This window comes from Echiichthys vipera, assembly GCF_963691815.1.
Source record: "Echiichthys vipera genome assembly, chromosome: 13".
Lineage (NCBI taxonomy): Eukaryota > Metazoa > Chordata > Actinopteri > Perciformes > Trachinidae > Echiichthys > Echiichthys vipera.
The window spans coordinates 8,801,394-8,821,004 of NC_139838.1; the positions used below are offsets into that span (position 1 = coordinate 8,801,394).

A 19,611-nucleotide genomic window follows, 5' to 3' on the forward strand; every position below is an offset into this window, starting at 1 on the left:
TATATTTTTACTAGGCCAAGGGATACCTAAAATCCAAAATTAGCCCCAAAGAACATATTTCACTATAATGTGACATTTATAGATTGCCCACAAGGCTCTCGCCAGGGTTTTAGAAGTGTTCATGTCTTGAGTCCAAGTCCTCCCAACACACAGAAACCCTGAGTTTGAGCGTTTGGACCACGCAAATCAAATCAATATATTCAAATTTGGCATGTTCAGAATGGTGTTTCAAAGCCCACTCTACTCTGCCAGAAATAAAATTCAGGTAATGAAACATTTAATAATTTTCCATTATTTATGTTTTTTGTAAAAGCAAAATTAAATATGTCATATTTTGATATATTCAATGTAAAGAAAAAAGAAAACCAACCAATTGAGACAGCGGTAGACCATCAGCTCGTTCCGTGAGATAAAATCACTGTTATGTCAATGGAGTCTGGTGGCTTTGAAGAGAGCACGGATGGTTTCAGCTCCCCGTCAGAAAGGGTTGTCTGAGAGCAAGGTTACATTTTTTTCTGAGTGTGTGATTGAAGTGTACAAAGACTGATGGATTTAAGCCACACGTTTTATACTGCAGAATTTAAGATCCCTTATTACAGCCCAAACACAGGAGCTGGTAGCTTCCAGTTTGACTACAGGAGAGAAAACTGTAGCTGCATCTGCACTCCAGCAGTGTCAAAGGTTGCATCACAACTGTTCAAGAAATCTAGATGAGATTTTTTTTATTCACATCTTTTTAACTACTTGGTTAATTACAAAGTGAGGAGTCGGTAATGAAAAAATGTGGTGATTGTTGGAGTGTCCTCTGACCCTAAAGAGCTCTGCTGGATACCTCCAGCAAGGCGTGGCCTAATGCTGTGTTCATATATGTGCACAGAAAACTACAAAACAGCCAAGCATGGCCAGCTTCATTGTCACAGAGTTGTCATTTAGCTGTTGCTAAAGCACTCTGTTTCATATATTGCAATCCAATTACTTCCCGTGCGCTGCAATACACATACAGCTATCATAGCTAACTTGGCTAATTAACCACAGTAGTACCACAGCTAGCCATTGTGCATCTAAAAACTGATCGGTTGATGCTTCACCGCGTCATTGGAGCAGCGAAAAAACCTTATGACAGCTCAACTTTGATTTGCAGCGTGTCCATTTGTCACGGCGACAAGAATAGGGCCTCAGTTTGCAGCCTTTTGTCATCGGCTTCTATTGAAAATTACTTTTAGCCTGTTGCGGACTATTAAAATGGTGCGTGAACATGAAAGGTTGGTTCGGAAAATTGCAGGTTACAGAAACCACCTACGGTTTAGTCTGAGATGCAAACAACAAAGGCTTACACCAACTAGCCCATGCTTGAATTCCACTATGAGAGGGCATAGAGTGGAGAAAATCATAGAGAAGGCTCAAAACCAACTCCTCGGTGAGCGACTTAAGACTTGTAGCCTGTTGTTTTGTCCCCGTGAGTCACACAGCGAGAGTCGTGCTGTAGTGAAACCATCGAGGAGATTGTCATCACAAAAACGAAAGGAATGTTTGAGGTGTCGGAAGCAGCAGGTTCTTTAAGTTGTTGTTCAGGTTGAAGATGTTCATCATTTATCTGCCAGGGCTCCCTTCTCTGACTCCAACTGGTGAAGCCTGAAGACGCACAGAGACACGATCACAATACTCCCATACTAGCCAACGTCCACTGGCGGCAAGTTATTTACCGTATCAATGTTAACATTTGACTGATCATTTTTGCAGCATTACATGGCCTTGCTCCAAATTACAACAATGATTTATTGACCCTCTATGTGCCTGTTCTCTTAGATCTGTGGGTGCAGCTCTGCTGGTTGTTCCTGATTCTCAGTGTGTGACCCAGACTGTGGAACACTCTGCTTATTGTGATCCTACACGCCACAACCTTAAAACTTTCTTTAACTGGAAAGGGTGTTTATGAATAATTAATATGCTGCTGGGCTTTATCCTCCATCCCTGGCCATTTTATATAGACTATTTTTAACTTTATTTTATCCTCCGGTGTTTTATGTTTTCACAATCCCTCTGTTGTTTGTATCGCATTTCATTGTTTTTACTGTTGTTTTATTGTTTTTTTCTGTTTTCCCCCCCATGAAAAAGCACTTATACCTTTTTCAGAAAAGTGCTATATACTGTATAATAATATATGAAGTCTATTAGTAGTAGTATTATTAGTAGCCTATTGTTATCATGGAAATCTGACATATTTTACAGCCTATCAGGCGTGCCTTATCATTGAAATTGATGATATACTAGTCAAACGTAGAAGTTACAGTAAGTGCCTTGAATGGGAGTTTTGGAGACTTAATTTTTACCATCAAATTTCTGTATTGTAATTAATCACTAAATTTGTCAGCAACCCTTTATTTTATTGTTGTGTATACAGTGTCAATTTGAAAGAACCATATGCATGCTACATACAGTGCAATCATGTTAAGTAATTGTTAGAAAAATGTGTGTATGACACCAAATCAAATGTTGGGTCCACATGTAGGCAAAATTTGACAAATCACAGCCATGTTTTGTCGATGCTTGAAAATATTACCTGCATTTGCTGAACTTGTTGTAGATGTGTAAATGATTTATGACCTTATGCCATTTCAACAACAAATCTCCCATCTGAAACATACGTTTTTTTTATTTTATTAGATTCATCAGAAACAAAGCTTGGTGACGCTTGTTTTGGCTATGATTTGCTCCATGTGCCTTAAAACATAATGGGACATTTGCCCCGTCAGTGTGTCATGTTCTCGTTTTCCCTCTCCATGTGAGTTCAAGCTTTCATTTGTTCAGTCCAAATGTGTCTGCTGCTTTGTGTAGACAAATGTGATGTACAGCTGTTCTGAAGGGGACACTGTCACCTAGTGGACAAGGTCATGTATCAGAATTAACGTCACTTGATTTGCCCATTATAAGACTGAGGACTTGGTGTTAACTGACACTATAAAACATAATTACCCATTCTGTCACATACCTGTATTTGATCTACTTGTCAGTTTAGCTGAGGACTTAACTGTTGAATAGTTACATGAAATCCATTAAAGCATCGTCAGAAAAATGACATTTTTATAATCATTGTGTATTTTTCCACTTTCAAGTCATTGATACTGACTTGTTTGGTAAAGAGGGTTAATGAAAACCTTTCATTTTTCAGTTATTCAGTAATAAGTGGACTCCCACGATATAGAAACACACAATCAAGCTTTTTTGCTGAAATGTTTGAGAAGGACAAGGAGGTTAATTCATTATAAATAACACATTTCACCGCTTTAATATACGTACTGTATGGCTAGCTTGTACAGCACACAGACTACAGACATCCTTTCTTTTGACAAAGGTAGTTGCGGATAGGATGTGTGTCACTTAAAGAAAAATACATAACATTTCAGTGGTTCTAGACAGCATAATCATTTATTTTAAACAACATAAAGATTGTATGCCTTGGGGCAAAAACTTTGAACGTATTTCTCTGTCTGCTGATAGGAAGATTGTGTTTTCCCTCTTCTCATCTAAATCATTTCATTGTTTTCGTTTAAAGAATGAAATCAGAAATATGTATTTTAATTAGTGAAGCAGTGTTCATTCGAGTGCCCCACCCCATGTTGTAAAATTTGTTTAATCCACACACTACTACTAATAGACTTGTAATAAAAAAAAAATGTGTGAATGCCAGTGGGTTCCTGTGGTTATTGTCTCTTCTTTCAATTTAATATTCAAGAAAAACCTTTTTACTGAAATAATAGTTACTTTGTCCCCTCAATACTTATGGGCACACAACACCAGCTAACAGCAGACATTTGAATCCATGTAAATCAAAGGTCCCATATTGTAAAAGGTGAGATTTCAATATCTTTTTTTATTTTAAAGCAGGTGAAGGTGCTTTAAAAAATATGTTGAAAGTATAAAAACACTCACACAGAGAAATGTACACAGTCTGTTTTCAGAAACTGCGCATTTAAACGAGCCGCAGTGACGTGTGTGGGGTTGTGATGTCACAACTGTATCATGAACTATGAAAAGTCATGCACTCTAATTTGTATGAAATCCATTACCATTTTATCACTGTTGAAATTGTGTCCGGAGCAAAGAAGTAAATCAGGTGATAGAGACAAGAGTCTGGGTGGTGGGCTTTTACAGAGTGGACCGGTGTTCAGAAATATATGTAATCTAATTTAATCCTAACCAAGTCGTTTTGGTGCCTGACCCTAACCATCACCTTTCGTTGCCAAATTCTAACCGGTCATGTAAAGTTGGATTTGGTGCCTAAACCTCACTGTAACCTTTTGCTGCTTAAACTTAAACTCCAAGCGCCGTTAGATGGCATCAAGATGAACATCATTTCTCTTAAGACGTCATACAAATAGTCCATATGTGACTCGCCTGGGAACCGGAGGGTCGCCAGTTCGAGTCCCTGTGTGGACCATGAATGGAAAGTGGACCATGAATGGAGTGTAGACTGTTTGCTGGAGAGGTGCCAGTTCATCTTCTTGGCACTGCCAAGGTGCTGTTGAGCAAGGCTCCGAACCCCCAACTGCTCTGGGCGCTGAGCCATTGGCAGTCCCCTCGCTCTGACATCTCTCCATTAATTGCATGTATATAGGTCCTGTTTGTGCATGTGTGTATTTCGGGCCTGTGTGTGTGTAACATGTATAATAACAGAGTGAAAACATTGAATTTCCCTTGCAAAAAACGTTCACTACTATCGGTAAACAGAACCACTACTGAGCCGTAACAATTATTCCCCGACTGCGACAACGGTGCAAAGACGCCAAGATGTGGACGACTAGGAAACTTTGACCAATCAGAGCAGATTGTTCTTTTTCGAGAGGGGTTCATAAACAGACGGGAGCTAAAATGGAGCATTTTGAACAGAGGGTAAATACAGGTATGTTCAGACAGACAGTAGAAGAACAACATATGTTTTCTGAACATTAAAACATACAAACGCGATTTAGCAGAAACACAAAATACACGTTTGAACCTGAGAAAGTGTGAAATATTAGAACCGTAAACCCACAAATATGATACCATGAGTATGTAAAACATAATATAAATAATGAATTGCAAACTGCGCTTCAGCAAGATGTTTGATTTTTAAGTTTGCATGCTGAAATGAGATTAAAAACCAAAAGTTTCAGTTGTTATCCCTGAAGACTTGGCCCTGAGAGCTGCTGCACATTTCCGTGCTGTTTTGTTCATAATAAAACAGCTCAGTGTCTCACAGTTTGACTTCACAGTAGAGAGGTTTTTTTGGCCGCTGTAGGAGAAACTTCATTTTCACAAATTTGTATAATTAGTGTGCTTGCTCAGCAATCAGAAATCACATTTATTATTAATTATTTTTACTTATTCTTATTAGTTTATTTTTATGTTTTATCCACACTAGATATTCATTTTAATCTTGTGCCCATTGTAACCAGCACAAGCTTCGTTCAAACATCAAAAGCCATAATGATGAAGTGAACAGTTCAGTAGTTAATGTAAGATATAGAATGCATTGAAGGCTATGGAGTCCCATTTACTTATATTGTATTTATAACTCAACCTTTATGCACTATACATTTATTCAAATTATAATTCAGATAATTCAAATTACAAAATGCTCTGCTTGGCCTACTGATTGTCTATCTATAAGCACATAATAATGGAATGGAAAGGTAATGAGGTATATAAAGCATTAAATTGCACAGAGTCTACTCAGCAGCTACTTCATTTATATCGCCTGTTTATAAGTCATACTGAGTACTGCACACTGATGAATTTCTGCTGAGCACATAATGATGATATTTATTATTTTTGAGTTATGATGAGTGACATGGTTCTATGAAGTTCAATTCACTCAGAGTTTATTTGCCTTATTTTAAGATACTCAGTATGGCACACATCATTTATATGCTGTTACAATGAAACATTTTTAGTTTATAAGATGATAATGAAAATACATCTGAACTTGCTGGACTTTTATTAGATCCCATTTCAATTCAATTCAATTCAATTCAATTCAATTTTATTTATAGTGCCAAATCATAACAAAAGTTATCTGAGGACACTTTACAGAGTAGGTAAAGACCACACTCTTTGACTTATTTATGATAAACATAGTACCAACAATTCCCCCGTAGAGTACAGTGGCAAAGAAAACCTTCCCTATAACACACATGAACGTCAGACAGACCCAGCTATTGAAGGTTACATTCAGTATGGAAAAGTGATCAAGCGTATTAAGCTCATAATTAAAGGCTATGATATAGTATGATATTGGATGTGCAGCCTTTGTACGAATGCTGTGCAAACTCCCTTCAGATGACTTAAAGCTCAGTGGTGCATACTGATCAACTGTACAAGTTCATTCATGCAGCCCATGCTGCTAGCATTGTACTCCCGCTATAAATCAATGACTGAACATTATACAGTTTAAAATACTCAGTGTGGCCCTCTGATCTAATGATGACTTTAATTTGAATCATAAAAGTGTCCAAGAGCCTAATTAGCTCCTGCCTATGACTTAGTTCATACTGCACTGAACGCTTTCAGATTTCACAAGGCCCATAATCATCACAGGGCAATGTCATTCATTACAAGTCAAAGTCCAGCATTCATTATTCTATTGAAGGAAAAGTATAGAATTATTATAAAATATGATTCAATAAAAAGTACAAGTGATCAGAATGTATAATTACCCCTTTCAGAGTGTTATATCATTATATATTACATTATTTCATTAATGCTAATGCATTAGCATACAATATTTTGTTCACTAGTGTGAAAGGAGGAAATTGTTGTGTTCAATCTGTGTCAACAAACGCATCATGTTTCGTACGGTAACCATCTGTTTTGCATTTAACATCTTAATATGCAAAGCAAATGTGGTGGATTGACAACCATAATATTTCCCTTTAAAATGTACTGGAGTGCAAGTTCAGTACTTGGGTAAATATGCTTAGTAATATATAATGTAATATAATACAATACAATATAATATAATATAAGTTAAGTATTGGCCTACGGAAACACCAGCAGTAGTCGAAAAATAATTTATCCACAGGGTAGCCTATATGTAACATCATCATTGTTTGTTTAAATAATAATTTTCTGTTGCCCCTCATGAAATATATATTGGTTTCACTGATGTTGATGTTTATTTATTTTACAATAATATATATTTTATAATTGATTTATATTTAATGTTATTTATTTATTTTTTCATACTTCATTTGATGATTTTTATTTTTTACATACTGACATCTATAATTGTATGAGAATGTCCATGACCTGTTGAATTTCTGTCTGTTCGCAATGTTCAATAAAGTGACTAAATTATAACTATAAATAAATTAAATAGATCAACAAATGAGACGTCTTGGAGATATTGCATCTCAACCACCATAATATAATATAATATAATATAATATAATATAATATAATATAATGTAATATAATATACGATAATATAATATAATATAATATAATATTCTATAATATAATATAATATAATATAATATATTATAATGTAATATAATATAATATAATATAATATAACATAATATAATATAATATAATATATTATAATGTAATATAATATACTATAATATAATATAATATAATATAATATGAGGCTGTAACTGCTGACCCGTTAAACTGTTGTTCTCCTTTAAGGCGCGCAGCTGATGACGTCACCCCAAGCAGAACAACAAGGAAGTCAGCAGTCTCTAGTTCAACCCGTTTGGTTTGGACCAACTACTTTATGAGCAAATGTTTTCCCTGTAGCACAGGTAGGTAATGCTCCAAAAACCCGTGAATGCGTCGTGAAAGTGCATTTTCTTTTTCTGTCGCCAGAACAAACAGCCTTTACGATGAACTAACGTCACAGTTTCCTTGTCTAAACATGGCCATTATGGCGAAGTTAGGTTTCACTTTCTAACGTTAACGTTAGCTGGAAAATGAACACGAACACGAACTTACGGTAAATTTCGCAACAGTAAAACAACAGACAGTGTTACAGAGTCTATTGGCAGACCGTTTAAGTTGTTTTTTCTCTGTCGCAAATACACCACCAAGACGCTTTGCCCCCAAAATACTATAAGTTAGCTGTCGTGAAGGCCGAGCTTCTTGTCAGGAAGCATCGAACATGTCAGTACTGTGTAGGCCGTACTCGCTGCCCTTACTCGTGCTCATTTACAAACTCTGAACACTTATATCCCTAAATTAACTTATTCAACACACAAGATATTGTTGTTTTGCTTAGAGTATGTAGATGAAGTAGTCTATCAGAAGAGGAGGGATGGGAGGAAGTCGCACATGTGTTAGTCTCAAGTCTCAACCTTCAAGTATCGAGCAAGTCCCAAGTTACTAGCAAGACTAGTCAGGTCATACAGTATGACATCTTGGTGCTCTAACCCATAGACTGTATATGATCTACCCCGGTTTCCACATCAGTTTAAAGACAGTGGGCATGAAAAGTGTTTTAAAAATGAATGAAACCTGTTGCAGCCTGCTTACACCTTTGGCCTCTGCTAGTCTAACACCTTCTAGTAGTTTGCCTAGTTTGCGTACATTGCACTAAATCACCCCATCATGTTTCAAAAAACAAAATGTAAGCTCTCAATACCTAAAAAGACAAAAAACCAAGTCCTTTTCGGTCATTTCTGTACATTTGCATGTAAATTGATCCAGGTAGGGAATGAGTCCTTACCCCAAGTGAAGGAGCTCAAGGACCTCGGGATCATGTTCACGAGTGAGGGGACACAAAACATTGAATCACAACAGGGCGGTGTTGCAGTCGCTCTACCGCACCGTTGTGACGAAAAGAGAGTTGAGCCGGAAGGCAAAGCTCTCGATCTACCGGTCAATCTTCGTTCCTACCCTCACCTATGGTCATGAAAGCTGGGTCATGACCGAAAGAACGAGGTTGCGGGTACAAGCGGCCGAAATGCTTTTTCTCAGGAGGGTGGCTGGAGTCTCCCTTAGAGAGATGGTGAGAAGTTCAGCCATCCGTGAGGAACTCGGAGTAGAGCCGCTGCTCCTTTGAGTTGAAAGGAGCCAGTTGAGGTGGTTCGGGCATCTAGTAAGGATGCCCCCTGGGCGCCTCCCTAGGGAGGTGTTCCAGGCACGTCCAGCTGGGAGGAGGCCTCAGGGAAGCCCCAGGACCAGGTGGAGAGATTAGATCTCCACACTGGCCTGGGAACGCCTCTGGATCCCCCAGTTAGAGGTGGTTATTGTGGCCCGGGAAAGGGAAGTTTAGGGTCCCCTGCTGGAGCTGCTGCCCCCGCGACCCGACCTCGGATAAGCGGTTGAAGATGAGATGAGATGAGATGCATGTGAATTGAGTCCCCCGCCTCTCCCTACATACATACAGTAAAGAACAGATGACTCGCAGTCTTTCTTTTGTTACAAAAGAAAAAAAAAAGTGTGATTCTTACATGTTTAAGGATTGACCAGTATTATACTTGAAATGTAATGATGTTTAATTAAAGCAATATTACATTTAATTTAGTCAACTCAAGTTTTCTGCATAACTAGGGCAACAGCTTTCACTTGGAGTCAGGATGTTGTACACCTAATGATCTGAACTACTTGAACTGCTGTGGTGTGACCTGTATGTTTTTATACTTTTCAGGATGCCTGTTGAAATCCCGGAGGACAGGACGGTTGAGGTGCTGGGGCTGCCTGCAGCAGTGGATGAGGAGTTGCTCTCTCTGTACTTTGAGAATAAGCGGCGCTCTGGGGGAGGTCCACTTGTCTCTGTGGAGAAGAAGGGTGACCGCGCCACCCTTGTGTTTGAAGAGGCAGAAGGCAAGTGGCAACGTTTTTTGTGTGGGACATTTAGCAGTATGGGAACAGCCGGTATTGTAATTATATGAGTCTAGATATCATCTTAGATTTCGGATACTGTAATATGACGTAGGTTTAGTCTCTTCCATGGTTTTAAAAGCTGCATTACAGTAAAGTGATGTAATTTTCTGAACTCAAGACTGCTCTAGCTGTTCTATTTTTACCGAATACCCACTTAGTCTATAAATGCATTATTTATAAAAAAATCTCTGTGTTTCTTTTGTGAAAGCACCGATAGAAAACCCTACAATATCATAGAGATATTAAGGTAATTTGTCAAAAATACATGATATTTGGGGCGGCTGGTGGCACAGTGGTTAGAGCAGTAGCCCCATGTAAAGAGGCTGAAAGTCCTTGAGGCGGCGGCCGTGGGTTCGACTCCTACCTTTGCTCCTACCTTTGCTGGGGAAATCCCCTCTGTCCTATATGAATAAGGCTTGAAAACTGCTAAAAAAAAAAATCTTAAAAGAAAATACGATATCTGATTTTTCCATGTCACAAGCATGAATATATTGGCAATTTGTTAGACGCTGACGTAAGCTGCTTTCAAAATCAGATCTTTCAAATTCATGTTTCAAATTTGTGACCGTTATAGCAAAAGAAAATTGTAACAATATCGTTGTCAACACTGGTGTAGTCTGCCAGTGTTAGAATAATGATTTTTTTTTTCAGACACAGCTTTATACCACCTCCAGAATGCCAAAGTAAAAACAAATCATTATTGTGCTTAAAATACTGTGTTCTAACAAAAGACAATGAATGAAAACAGAGTCGTAGTTAGTCATTAAAGTACTTATTATTTCTGTTTCGATTATTTTGACAGCTGCAGCTCAAGTGTTGTCTAAAGGGCACCATGTTCTACATAATGTTGAGCTGAGTGTGAGAAAGCCTGCCTCAAAAGACAGATGTAGACTGTTGCTGCGGGGCATCAACCCCACCACCAGCATTGAGATGATAGAGCTCTATGTGGAGAACATGATGGGGTTGAACGTGCCTGACTACACTCTGTATCCCTCAACGGGGAGAGACTTCATCCTCATTCACCTCAGCCAACCCTTCTTGAAAAGTATGTTCATATCTTTTTTACATAAAAAAAACACACTGATGTTTTTGAAAATGCTTCCACATGTTAAAAGGGTTTCATTTTCTTTCATCACATCGTTTGATGTCTCTTTTTTTGTTTTGTAGATTTCCAAAACCTTAGTGCTAAAATCTCCAAGAGGAAACTTGATGGAGCCATGGTAACTCTTGAACAGACGGAGCAAACTGACTCCGTCTTAGTGGAGAACCTGCACCCTGGCACCCCTCCAGACCTGCTCACGTTGTACTTTGAGAGCAAGCGAGGTGGAAATCAGAAGGTGAAGGAGGTCACAATGCTTTCAGAGGGTACAGCCAAAGTGTCCTTTGTCAATTATGAATGTAAGTTTTGTATTATACAACCTTCAACACTCTTGTTGTGTCATTGTAGTTTTCTTTAATAAACTAAGTGTCTGTGTTTCTTTAAACAGCTGTGATCCCTATCCTGAATCACTCGCATAAACTGGACGGCACTGATCTTGTTGTGATGCCGTACTTCGACTTTCTTCAACCCACAGAAAGATTAACATCGCAAGACTCTGACACTGGAAGCCAAGATATGACTGAGAAAAACTCTCAGGATATACAGATGCAGACTAGTCCTCCTATGGTGGTCCAAGCAAACAGCCAGCCCCACTCTCAGGTGGCCTTGAAGCCTCCAGCTGCCCATGAGGTAGCAGAGGAGGCAGCAGAGGAAGTCATGGAGGATCAAATGGAGGATCAAATGGAGGACGAAGATGCACTATCGAGTCATATTGGTGACGTTGACCCAGTAAAACTTTCTTTGTTTCAACTCAGCACCTTTAAACAGGACACTGAAAAGGCTCACCCTATTATCACCGTCCAAATTAAATATGATGGCGTGCACATTTCAGGGACTGACAGACAACAGGTGGAACACATAAAACACGCCATCTTGGACTTTTTTGGCAAAATGGCAGAGGCTCATTTCACCCTTGAGCCAGAAGAGGCTCAGTTCTTTGCAAGAAAAGATGTAAAAGAGCGTCTACTGCAAACCATGACTCAAACCGGTTCACCTGCAGTGTACACTGTATCAGACTGTAAAGTTGTAGTAACCTCCCTCACTCAAAACTCTGCTAACCAGGCATGTAGCTTTTTGAAATCCCAGCTGTGTCACTTCAGCATACCGGTGGACACGGAATATGAGTCCATGTTATATTGCAGAGAGTGGACGGAGTTCCTGCAGGCTCTGGGTTTCTCCTCTGTAAAGGTGTCTGAACGCGACGGGAATATTGATGTGTTCACTCTGAAAGGGATGGAGCATGAGAAGCACACTGAAATCATGGAGTTTCTGACTACACCTATTGAAAGGGAGACAGTCATCTCTATGGAGCCAGGAATGTTGAAATACATCCAGACGCATCGTCATGAGCTGTTGGCTGATATGGACCAAGTGTCTATTTTTCCACTGGAAGCAGAAGACGTCTGTGGGTTAAAGGTATGTGGTATAGCAGTATCACGTGTAAAAGCAGACTGCTAGGGCTGCGTATCGTTTTAGGTGACCACACATCTACCAGTACCCTTAAAGCGATACAGATTTGATATCATTGTTTTGTACTGCATTCGATACCTATCGTATCAATGTAATCCAAATGATTTTTACACACATAGCGCTGACCAGTTTCACACTTGGATCTGAGTTCAGAGCAGTCATTGACACTGCGTTAGAGAGCCCTCGGCTATGATGGGTTGTTTTAGGTCGGTCGCTGTGGAATCTGGCAGATGCCAGTAAAAGCAGCCAGAGGGCAGCAGGTGGGAGCAGAGATGCATTACTTTTTCACAGATCGTCTGTCTCAGTGGTGTCAGGATGTGGTGATGATTTCAGCATATATGAAAACAACATATTTTTTCATAAACGATCTATAGCGCATGGTCCGAAGTGCAGGGTGCAAGTGCATAATCTGGGCGCAGAATAAGGCAAAAGGGGCAAAGGAGTTGTATTTAGTCTCTAAATTAAACATAGGTGCCTTTTGGGAGTTTCCTGGATGAAACCAATCAGCGTCATCTAACATTCCCTTTCAATTGGAAGGTGCGCAATCAGCGGGCAAATTACTATTAAACCTTGGATCTGGGAAATTGGAGAAGCAAGCGTTTTTTTGGCTGAGGAAACAGATCTGCTCGTGCGAGAAGCGGCGCACCCGCCATCGTCTCACAGTCCTCTGTCCCATCAAAAACTAATTTTCACAGCATATGAGCAAAAACACTGATAACCTTTTTAAAATGAAGAGGAGGATGTGGTGTGCCACTACGCGTCCCTAATACTCTTTTATGCTAATCATCCATCTGTCACCCGACCGAATGAATGATTTTCACTCCCCCTCTACCACTCCCTAAAGGGTGTTGCTTTTTAAATGATGTACTGTATTGATTAGAGAGCCTGCTTTCAGTGATTTTCCATAAACGTGTCCATGCCTGCGGTAAAAGCAGCAAAGAGGAAATGAACTGGTTATTAACCTGACGGAGGAAACAACTAAACTTTTAGCTCCTGAAGGAATCAATGAAGTTATACTGCTGTTCATCGTGCATAATACTCACAGCAGAGCGCTGCATTATTTCACCCACCCGTAAACCATCCACTATTAATTAACTGCAGGACCGCAGATATAACTGCAATTTGCACCTCACTAATCTTACTATGAATAATTAACCCTGTAAATAGCAGGAACGAACTGCGCCTTTGACTCCTGCCTGAAGATTGCAATGCATCAACAATGAACACACCTCATTTGAAGTTGCGTTAAATAAAGATAGTGGTGATCGGTTGCGAGCAAAACCATACAAATAGTCATTTTCTTTTCTGGATCCGGGTACAAAGAGGATTTGTGTTGATTTCCAGCCCTAGAGACTGCAGAGGTGTAAATGTCCCTGGTGATTATGATTGGTTTTCAAGCTACTGTCTTATTCATTTCTGGTGCTGTATTATCATTGTTTCTGAATTTCCTAGATTCATCAGATCTTTTTCATCTTTTGTCATTTTTGTAAAATGACAGATCTGTGGCCATGCTACTGCTTGTCAAATGGTTGAGGAGGTGTTGCAAGGCGTGGTGTCCTCTATCTGCACAAGAACCATCACAGTAAATGCTCCAGGAGTGACCCGGTTTTTATTTGAGGAGGAGTGCAAGAGCATCCTGAAGGAGATGGAGAAAAAGTTTCAGGTCTATATCAGCCTAAAATATGTGCCCTGGGAATACCTGCCACATCAGGTAAGTCATGATGGGGGGTGACAATGCACAATGACAAAAAAAATTAAAGGAATCATGGTTTTCATGTGTTTCCAACGCACTGTAACCAATTGCCTATATGTTCTTTTCTTAGAGTGCCAGTCTGTGTTTAATCAGACAATTTAATGGTTAGGTTCGTATTGAAAGGTCAATCCCCACATGGATGAATGAATCAGTGTTCACTGAATAGAAGGATCACAATTATAGGAGCAATAATCATAGCCACAATGCAAACTCAGTTTAAATCAGTGTATTGCACAATGAGCCACACTCAGCATCAGAACATGTATTTTAAATAATTGTCCAAAAGGTCCAAATAATGTTCTCCAACAGAAACAGTCCATAGTTCATCATCACTTATTGGTTTCAAGCATAACAAACTAAAGAAAGAATTTCAGTTTGTTTAATTCTGTTTAGTTGTTTTTTGTGAGTGAATCATCTTCTCGAACTAACCAATATAGGAGCTTCAGTTTCGTCCGTTTAAATAACCAAGGCACTTCAACAAAAACCTTAATTTTGTGAAAAAAAGCAGTGATCAAAATTAGAGAACAGTAGCCATTGTGTCAGAAGATTTTAACAATGTTTTCTTAGGGTTATAGGAAACAAATATGAACAGGAAGTTGTAGAGGCCACAGCTTTAAATGACTTCAGCACATCTGCACCCACAGAACATCACTAGTTTCTCACACTGCTCTGGTTTGATCTTGGTCCATTCTGACTCAGTCTCTTCCACAGTTCAGTAACTGTAGTGGGTTTATGAGACATTACTTCGTTGCCAAGGATTCTCCAGAGAATCTCTATGGGGTTTAGATCTGGACTTTATTTTTTTATTGTATTATTTCAGGATATTTTTGAAGCCGCATGGAACATGATGTCTCAAAGAAACTTCCAGAAAGTGTCGTTGGATGATTCTCCACAGGAGTTAAAATCTGATTCACTGCAAACTGATCATAATGGAGCTCCAGACAAAGGTTAGATATATCTCTTCAATAATTTCTCATTCATTAATGTGCAGTTTCAAGCAATCTGTTTACCTCTTTGTAGGCCTTTTAGAGGAGGCAAAGAGAATCGTCTCAGCCATCGATGAAAGACCAGAGGAGGGAGTGTCTAATTCAGACGAACCTGATGACATGGATGACGTGGACCTGTACACAGCAGAGGAATCGAGCAGCCTGAGCCAAGACTCTTCTGTGATGATCGTTGATGCTTCACAGCTCTCGGCTGAAGGGAATGCTACTGGTGGGTTACCCCTGTTGAATGATGGAGGAGTAGGCCTTTGTAGCAACATTGAGGAAGAAGCCCAAATGTCTCTAGCCATCCAGTACTCTATGGAGTCAAGCCATTGGTCCCTGGAGGACGAGGAGGAACAGCTGCAAAAAGCCTTGGAGCTGTCCAAGACAATGATCCAACATGAAGCCTCTTCTAGGAGTACTGACAAGGGCCCCAATGTGGAGCAGCTAGAGAAGGGCATCAATATGTCACTACAAGACACCATCAAGGCCGCCAACACCTTGCAGTTATTTGTGTTTGCAGGTTATAATTGTGACCTGATTCGGGTGGACATAGCCTTTGGGAAGAAGGTCAGCCAGAGACAGGTTGAGGAGAAACTGGAGCACAGGAGTGTGAAGAACATGTCCGAGTACCACAAGATGTGTCTGGAGATGATCAAGAGGAAGCATGCAGTCGAGATTCAAGTTCAGGGCACCATAATCACTGTTTCTGGCTTCAAGGACTTTGTGTCCGGAGGAGTGAGTGATGTGAAGCTGCTGATGGAGAAAATCTCTAATTCTTTAACCGACAAGGAAATCCTGAGGACTGTCCAGTGGGTGTATCACGACCCAGCCTCTTCAGACACAACTCCTTATTCACCTGAGGCTACAGTTTTTATTGAGAACGCTTTGAGGATGAGGCGGCTAAAGATTGATATCTTACTCGACAATCAGCCTCACATCATCAACTTTGAGAAGATGCAAGAACACAACATAGCTTCAGGGAAATCTGTGAAAATCTCCAGGAAGTTGCCTGCTTTAGGGGATTTGGATGAAGATGTACCAGGTAAGGCAGTGTTCTGGTGCTTTGTTCTCTGCAGAATGATGCTTCTGTGTATTTAGAACAATATTTTGTCAAAGAAAAACAAAAATATAATGCACCAAATTTAGCCGGCAAGTAGTACATTAACAACACAACCTTATGTTGAAAGAACAAAATATATTTACTGTGGGCCAGCGAATGATAACACAATAGTTTATTAACTGTTTCTGTTGAAAAGCTCTGATGGCTGAAAAGCAGAGATGGGAATTGTGTCTTCAACAAGTCATCTCCATGCCATGTATTTGTTCTGCTCACTGAACCAGCTGACTGCAATCAGCACAGCTCTACAGCCCGGGAGATGAGCCAATTAGTAAATGCACCTGGTTCAGTGACTGAGCAGAACAAATACACGCACGGAGATGACTTGTCGAAGCCACAATTCCCATCTCTGCTAAAAAAAATAGTAACCTTACCTGACGTAATGAGTTTGATTTTGATCTCCCAGCCTCTTGACTTTAGTAATTTACGTGCTTTCCTTGCCTCTGTTTCTCTTCTTGCACACTGACTAGCTAAACTAAGGGATTTCTCTCAGAAAATTGGTAGAAAAGCTGCCCATAAGGATCAATAGTGCAAACAGTGCAGGAACAGTGCAAAAACAAGGGTGAAGGACGCTTACCCCTAACATAATCCGACACCCTGGTGTGTCTGGGCCTTTACCTTGCTGACTGAAAGGCTTCGGCTGCTTTTTCAGGGTATATAAAGTGATGTATGCAGTACAGTATAGACTATGGATGATTGATGATATGGAAAACTATTTGTTTGTGTAGTCAATGTTATTTATTCAAATAAGAGTATTATTTATAGATGTATTCGATTATATCTTTGATCCGTCTGATCATCTTTTACTGAGTTTGCCAGGTATCTATGTTGCTAAGTGATTTGGAAAAGCAACAAAATCTAATCTAATAACTCAATTAAATGATTTGAAAATTCCTTTGTCAACAGAAGAGGAATACTCTCTGCTGTCAACGTTGCCCGAAGCGACCAAAGTTGACGAAGAATCGGATGAATTTCAAATTGTGGTGAAGAACTTCTATGAGACCATACAGGAATACCACAGCAAAATCCGAATCATACAGGTGAAAAAGATAGCTGCCTATTTTACGACAAATGATTTGGCGTGTCTGCAATAACGCTAACATTTTCCCAAAGGTGGAGAAGCTCATGAATCGACTGCTGTACAACCAGTACAAGTTGAAGAAGGCGAGCGTGCTGCAGCGCGCCACATATCCCGAAGTCGAACGGACTCTCTATCATGGCACAAGCGAGAAGAGTGTGAAAGAGATCTGTGTCCATGGATTCAACAGGAGCTTCTGTGGAAAGAACGGTATGTGTTTGATCCCACTGTTCTCTTGTCTGACTCGCTACGTCTCGTCTTGGTTTTAATTTCTGACACCTGTTTTTCTCCATGCAGCCACCGTCTATGGCCAGGGGGTGTATTTTGCTGTCAACTCTGCGCTGTCTGTCCAGGATCAATATTCACCGCCAAATGCAGACGGATACAAGTTTATTTTTGTGTCAAAGGTTCTAACAGGAGACTACACGAAAGGCTGCCATTCTATGAAGACGGCGCCGCTTAAGGAGACGGGAGATATCCCTCTCAGATACGACAGTGTGACCGACGACATCACCAAACCTTCAATGTTTGTCACCTTCAACGATACGCAGGCCTTTCCTGAATATCTCATTACATGCCAGAGAATCCACCGCTGAGGAAACGGATGAGTCGTCTGATAATCACCAGAAATATGGAGAAAGACTGCTTTTGTTTTAATCTTTCTGTATTTGATTTTTAAAGGGCTAATTATTATTTTAGTTGGGTTGTTTGTTTTTTTTCATCATCAAATTTTAATCAAATACTTTACTGTTGACTGTTTGATCAATTCCTCCAGTTCTTAACTGTAGTCAAGTCTGACAAAGAGAAAATCGAACAGCTGAACCCTAAAAGCCCATTTTAATTAAGCGGATACTGCCGATTTAAATCCAGCTCTGTGTCATGACGGTGTGTGTAGATGAAGCCTCCCTCCTTGGCAGCGACCCCTGTGGAGTCGAGCAGCAGAGGTCAGCTGATATTCGCAGACACTGCTGCTTTGAGCGCCGTGCACTACGTCCAAAGATGGAAGGCCAAACACTGTTCATCTGCACATACTGCCTGCACTGCCATCACACAGAACTGGATTTAAAGCAACAAAATATCTCTTCCCCTTATTTTTAAGATGCCCTCTGAGGCTTGTGGTGCCGTTTCTTAAAATACAGCAGTGACTCTGAAGTAAATGCATTACGTTCCACTTGTAATAGTCAGTTTTGTGTCGCCCACACCGATCGTTATTCTCTGTCAACCATAAATTAAATGCTGCACATAGTGCTTGATCTTTCGTGACGGATAATTGAATTAATTTGCCTATTACTGAGTTTCAATTTGTCATTTATTAACCTTCTGATGGGATACACTGCTGTCTGTATCTGTTTCATCCAGCAGGAGGTTAATACAAACTTTTTTCCCCCCTGATATTAATTTGTGCATATTGAAAGGTGGATATGACCTGAATATAGTCTGTATTCATTCAATTCGGGGTTCAGTTGTTCAAGTTGCCCTGAAGTAACTCTGTAGTGTCCAGGTTCTTTGAGAATAGCTCCTTAGTGTAGTAACTACCTGGTGTGTAAAATCAGCAATCCAAAATCCACTGCCCTACCTTAACAAAAATGTTATTGAAAAACGAATGCTATGTTTACAAAAAACAGGAAAATGAGGTTGAAAGTAACTAGAATTATCCTCTACATAATGCATTGAATTATGTAATCATCAGTTTTAAGCTATCTATGCTCTTAAGTATTGAAATGGTAGCGTTGCACATCTATTGTACATTTAAAATGATTGTTTATTCTTATTTTAATAAAACCAAATAACCTGAGTTAAGCCTTGTGCGCCATGTGCAGAGCGTGACGGGTCTTGATTCCCTATTTCTTACTTTCCCAGTGTGGTGAGCAGAGGACGCGTTTGTAGACAATGTAACTGAATGACAATGCTTCTTAGGAAGTCCTTTTGAATCAGTGAAGTGATTGATTACAGATATTTGGGGATTTCTTATGCCTGTGACTCGTGCCCGGGAATAAGTTTACCAAAGATTTTTTTTTTTTACATTTGATTTTATTACAAATACTGTAAGAGCAATTTTTATTGCAGATTATTATCATTTTTTTATGTTAGTTTTTGGTGTTTTTTTTTTTAAAGAAAAATAAAGCTTCTCAAAATAAGAACTCTCTCAGGAACGTTTTTTGGGATGAGTCATTGGTGAGTTTTAAGCACAATTAGATCCTGTCGTGTTTTCTAAAAATGGGCTATACTATAGAGTAT

General features: G+C 39.6%; 1 protein-coding gene across 1 annotated transcript; it reads left to right on the forward strand.

Annotated features, from left to right (window-relative positions):
* The first annotated feature begins 7,703 nt into the window (after positions 1–7,703).
* Positions 7,704–19,491, forward strand: parp10 (poly(ADP-ribose) polymerase family member 10). Its single transcript, XM_083925182.1, has 11 exons — positions 7,704–7,787; positions 9,632–9,807; positions 10,670–10,912; positions 11,035–11,265; positions 11,355–12,382; positions 13,935–14,147; positions 15,010–15,136; positions 15,210–16,220; positions 17,202–17,335; positions 17,409–17,583; positions 17,671–19,491. The coding sequence occupies exons 2-11, from the start codon at positions 9,633–9,635 to the stop codon at positions 17,967–17,969; spliced, it is 3,636 nt and encodes a 1,211-aa protein (XP_083781308.1). The 5' UTR covers positions 7,704–7,787; position 9,632; the 3' UTR covers positions 17,970–19,491.
* The last annotated feature ends 120 nt before the right edge of the window (positions 19,492–19,611 follow it).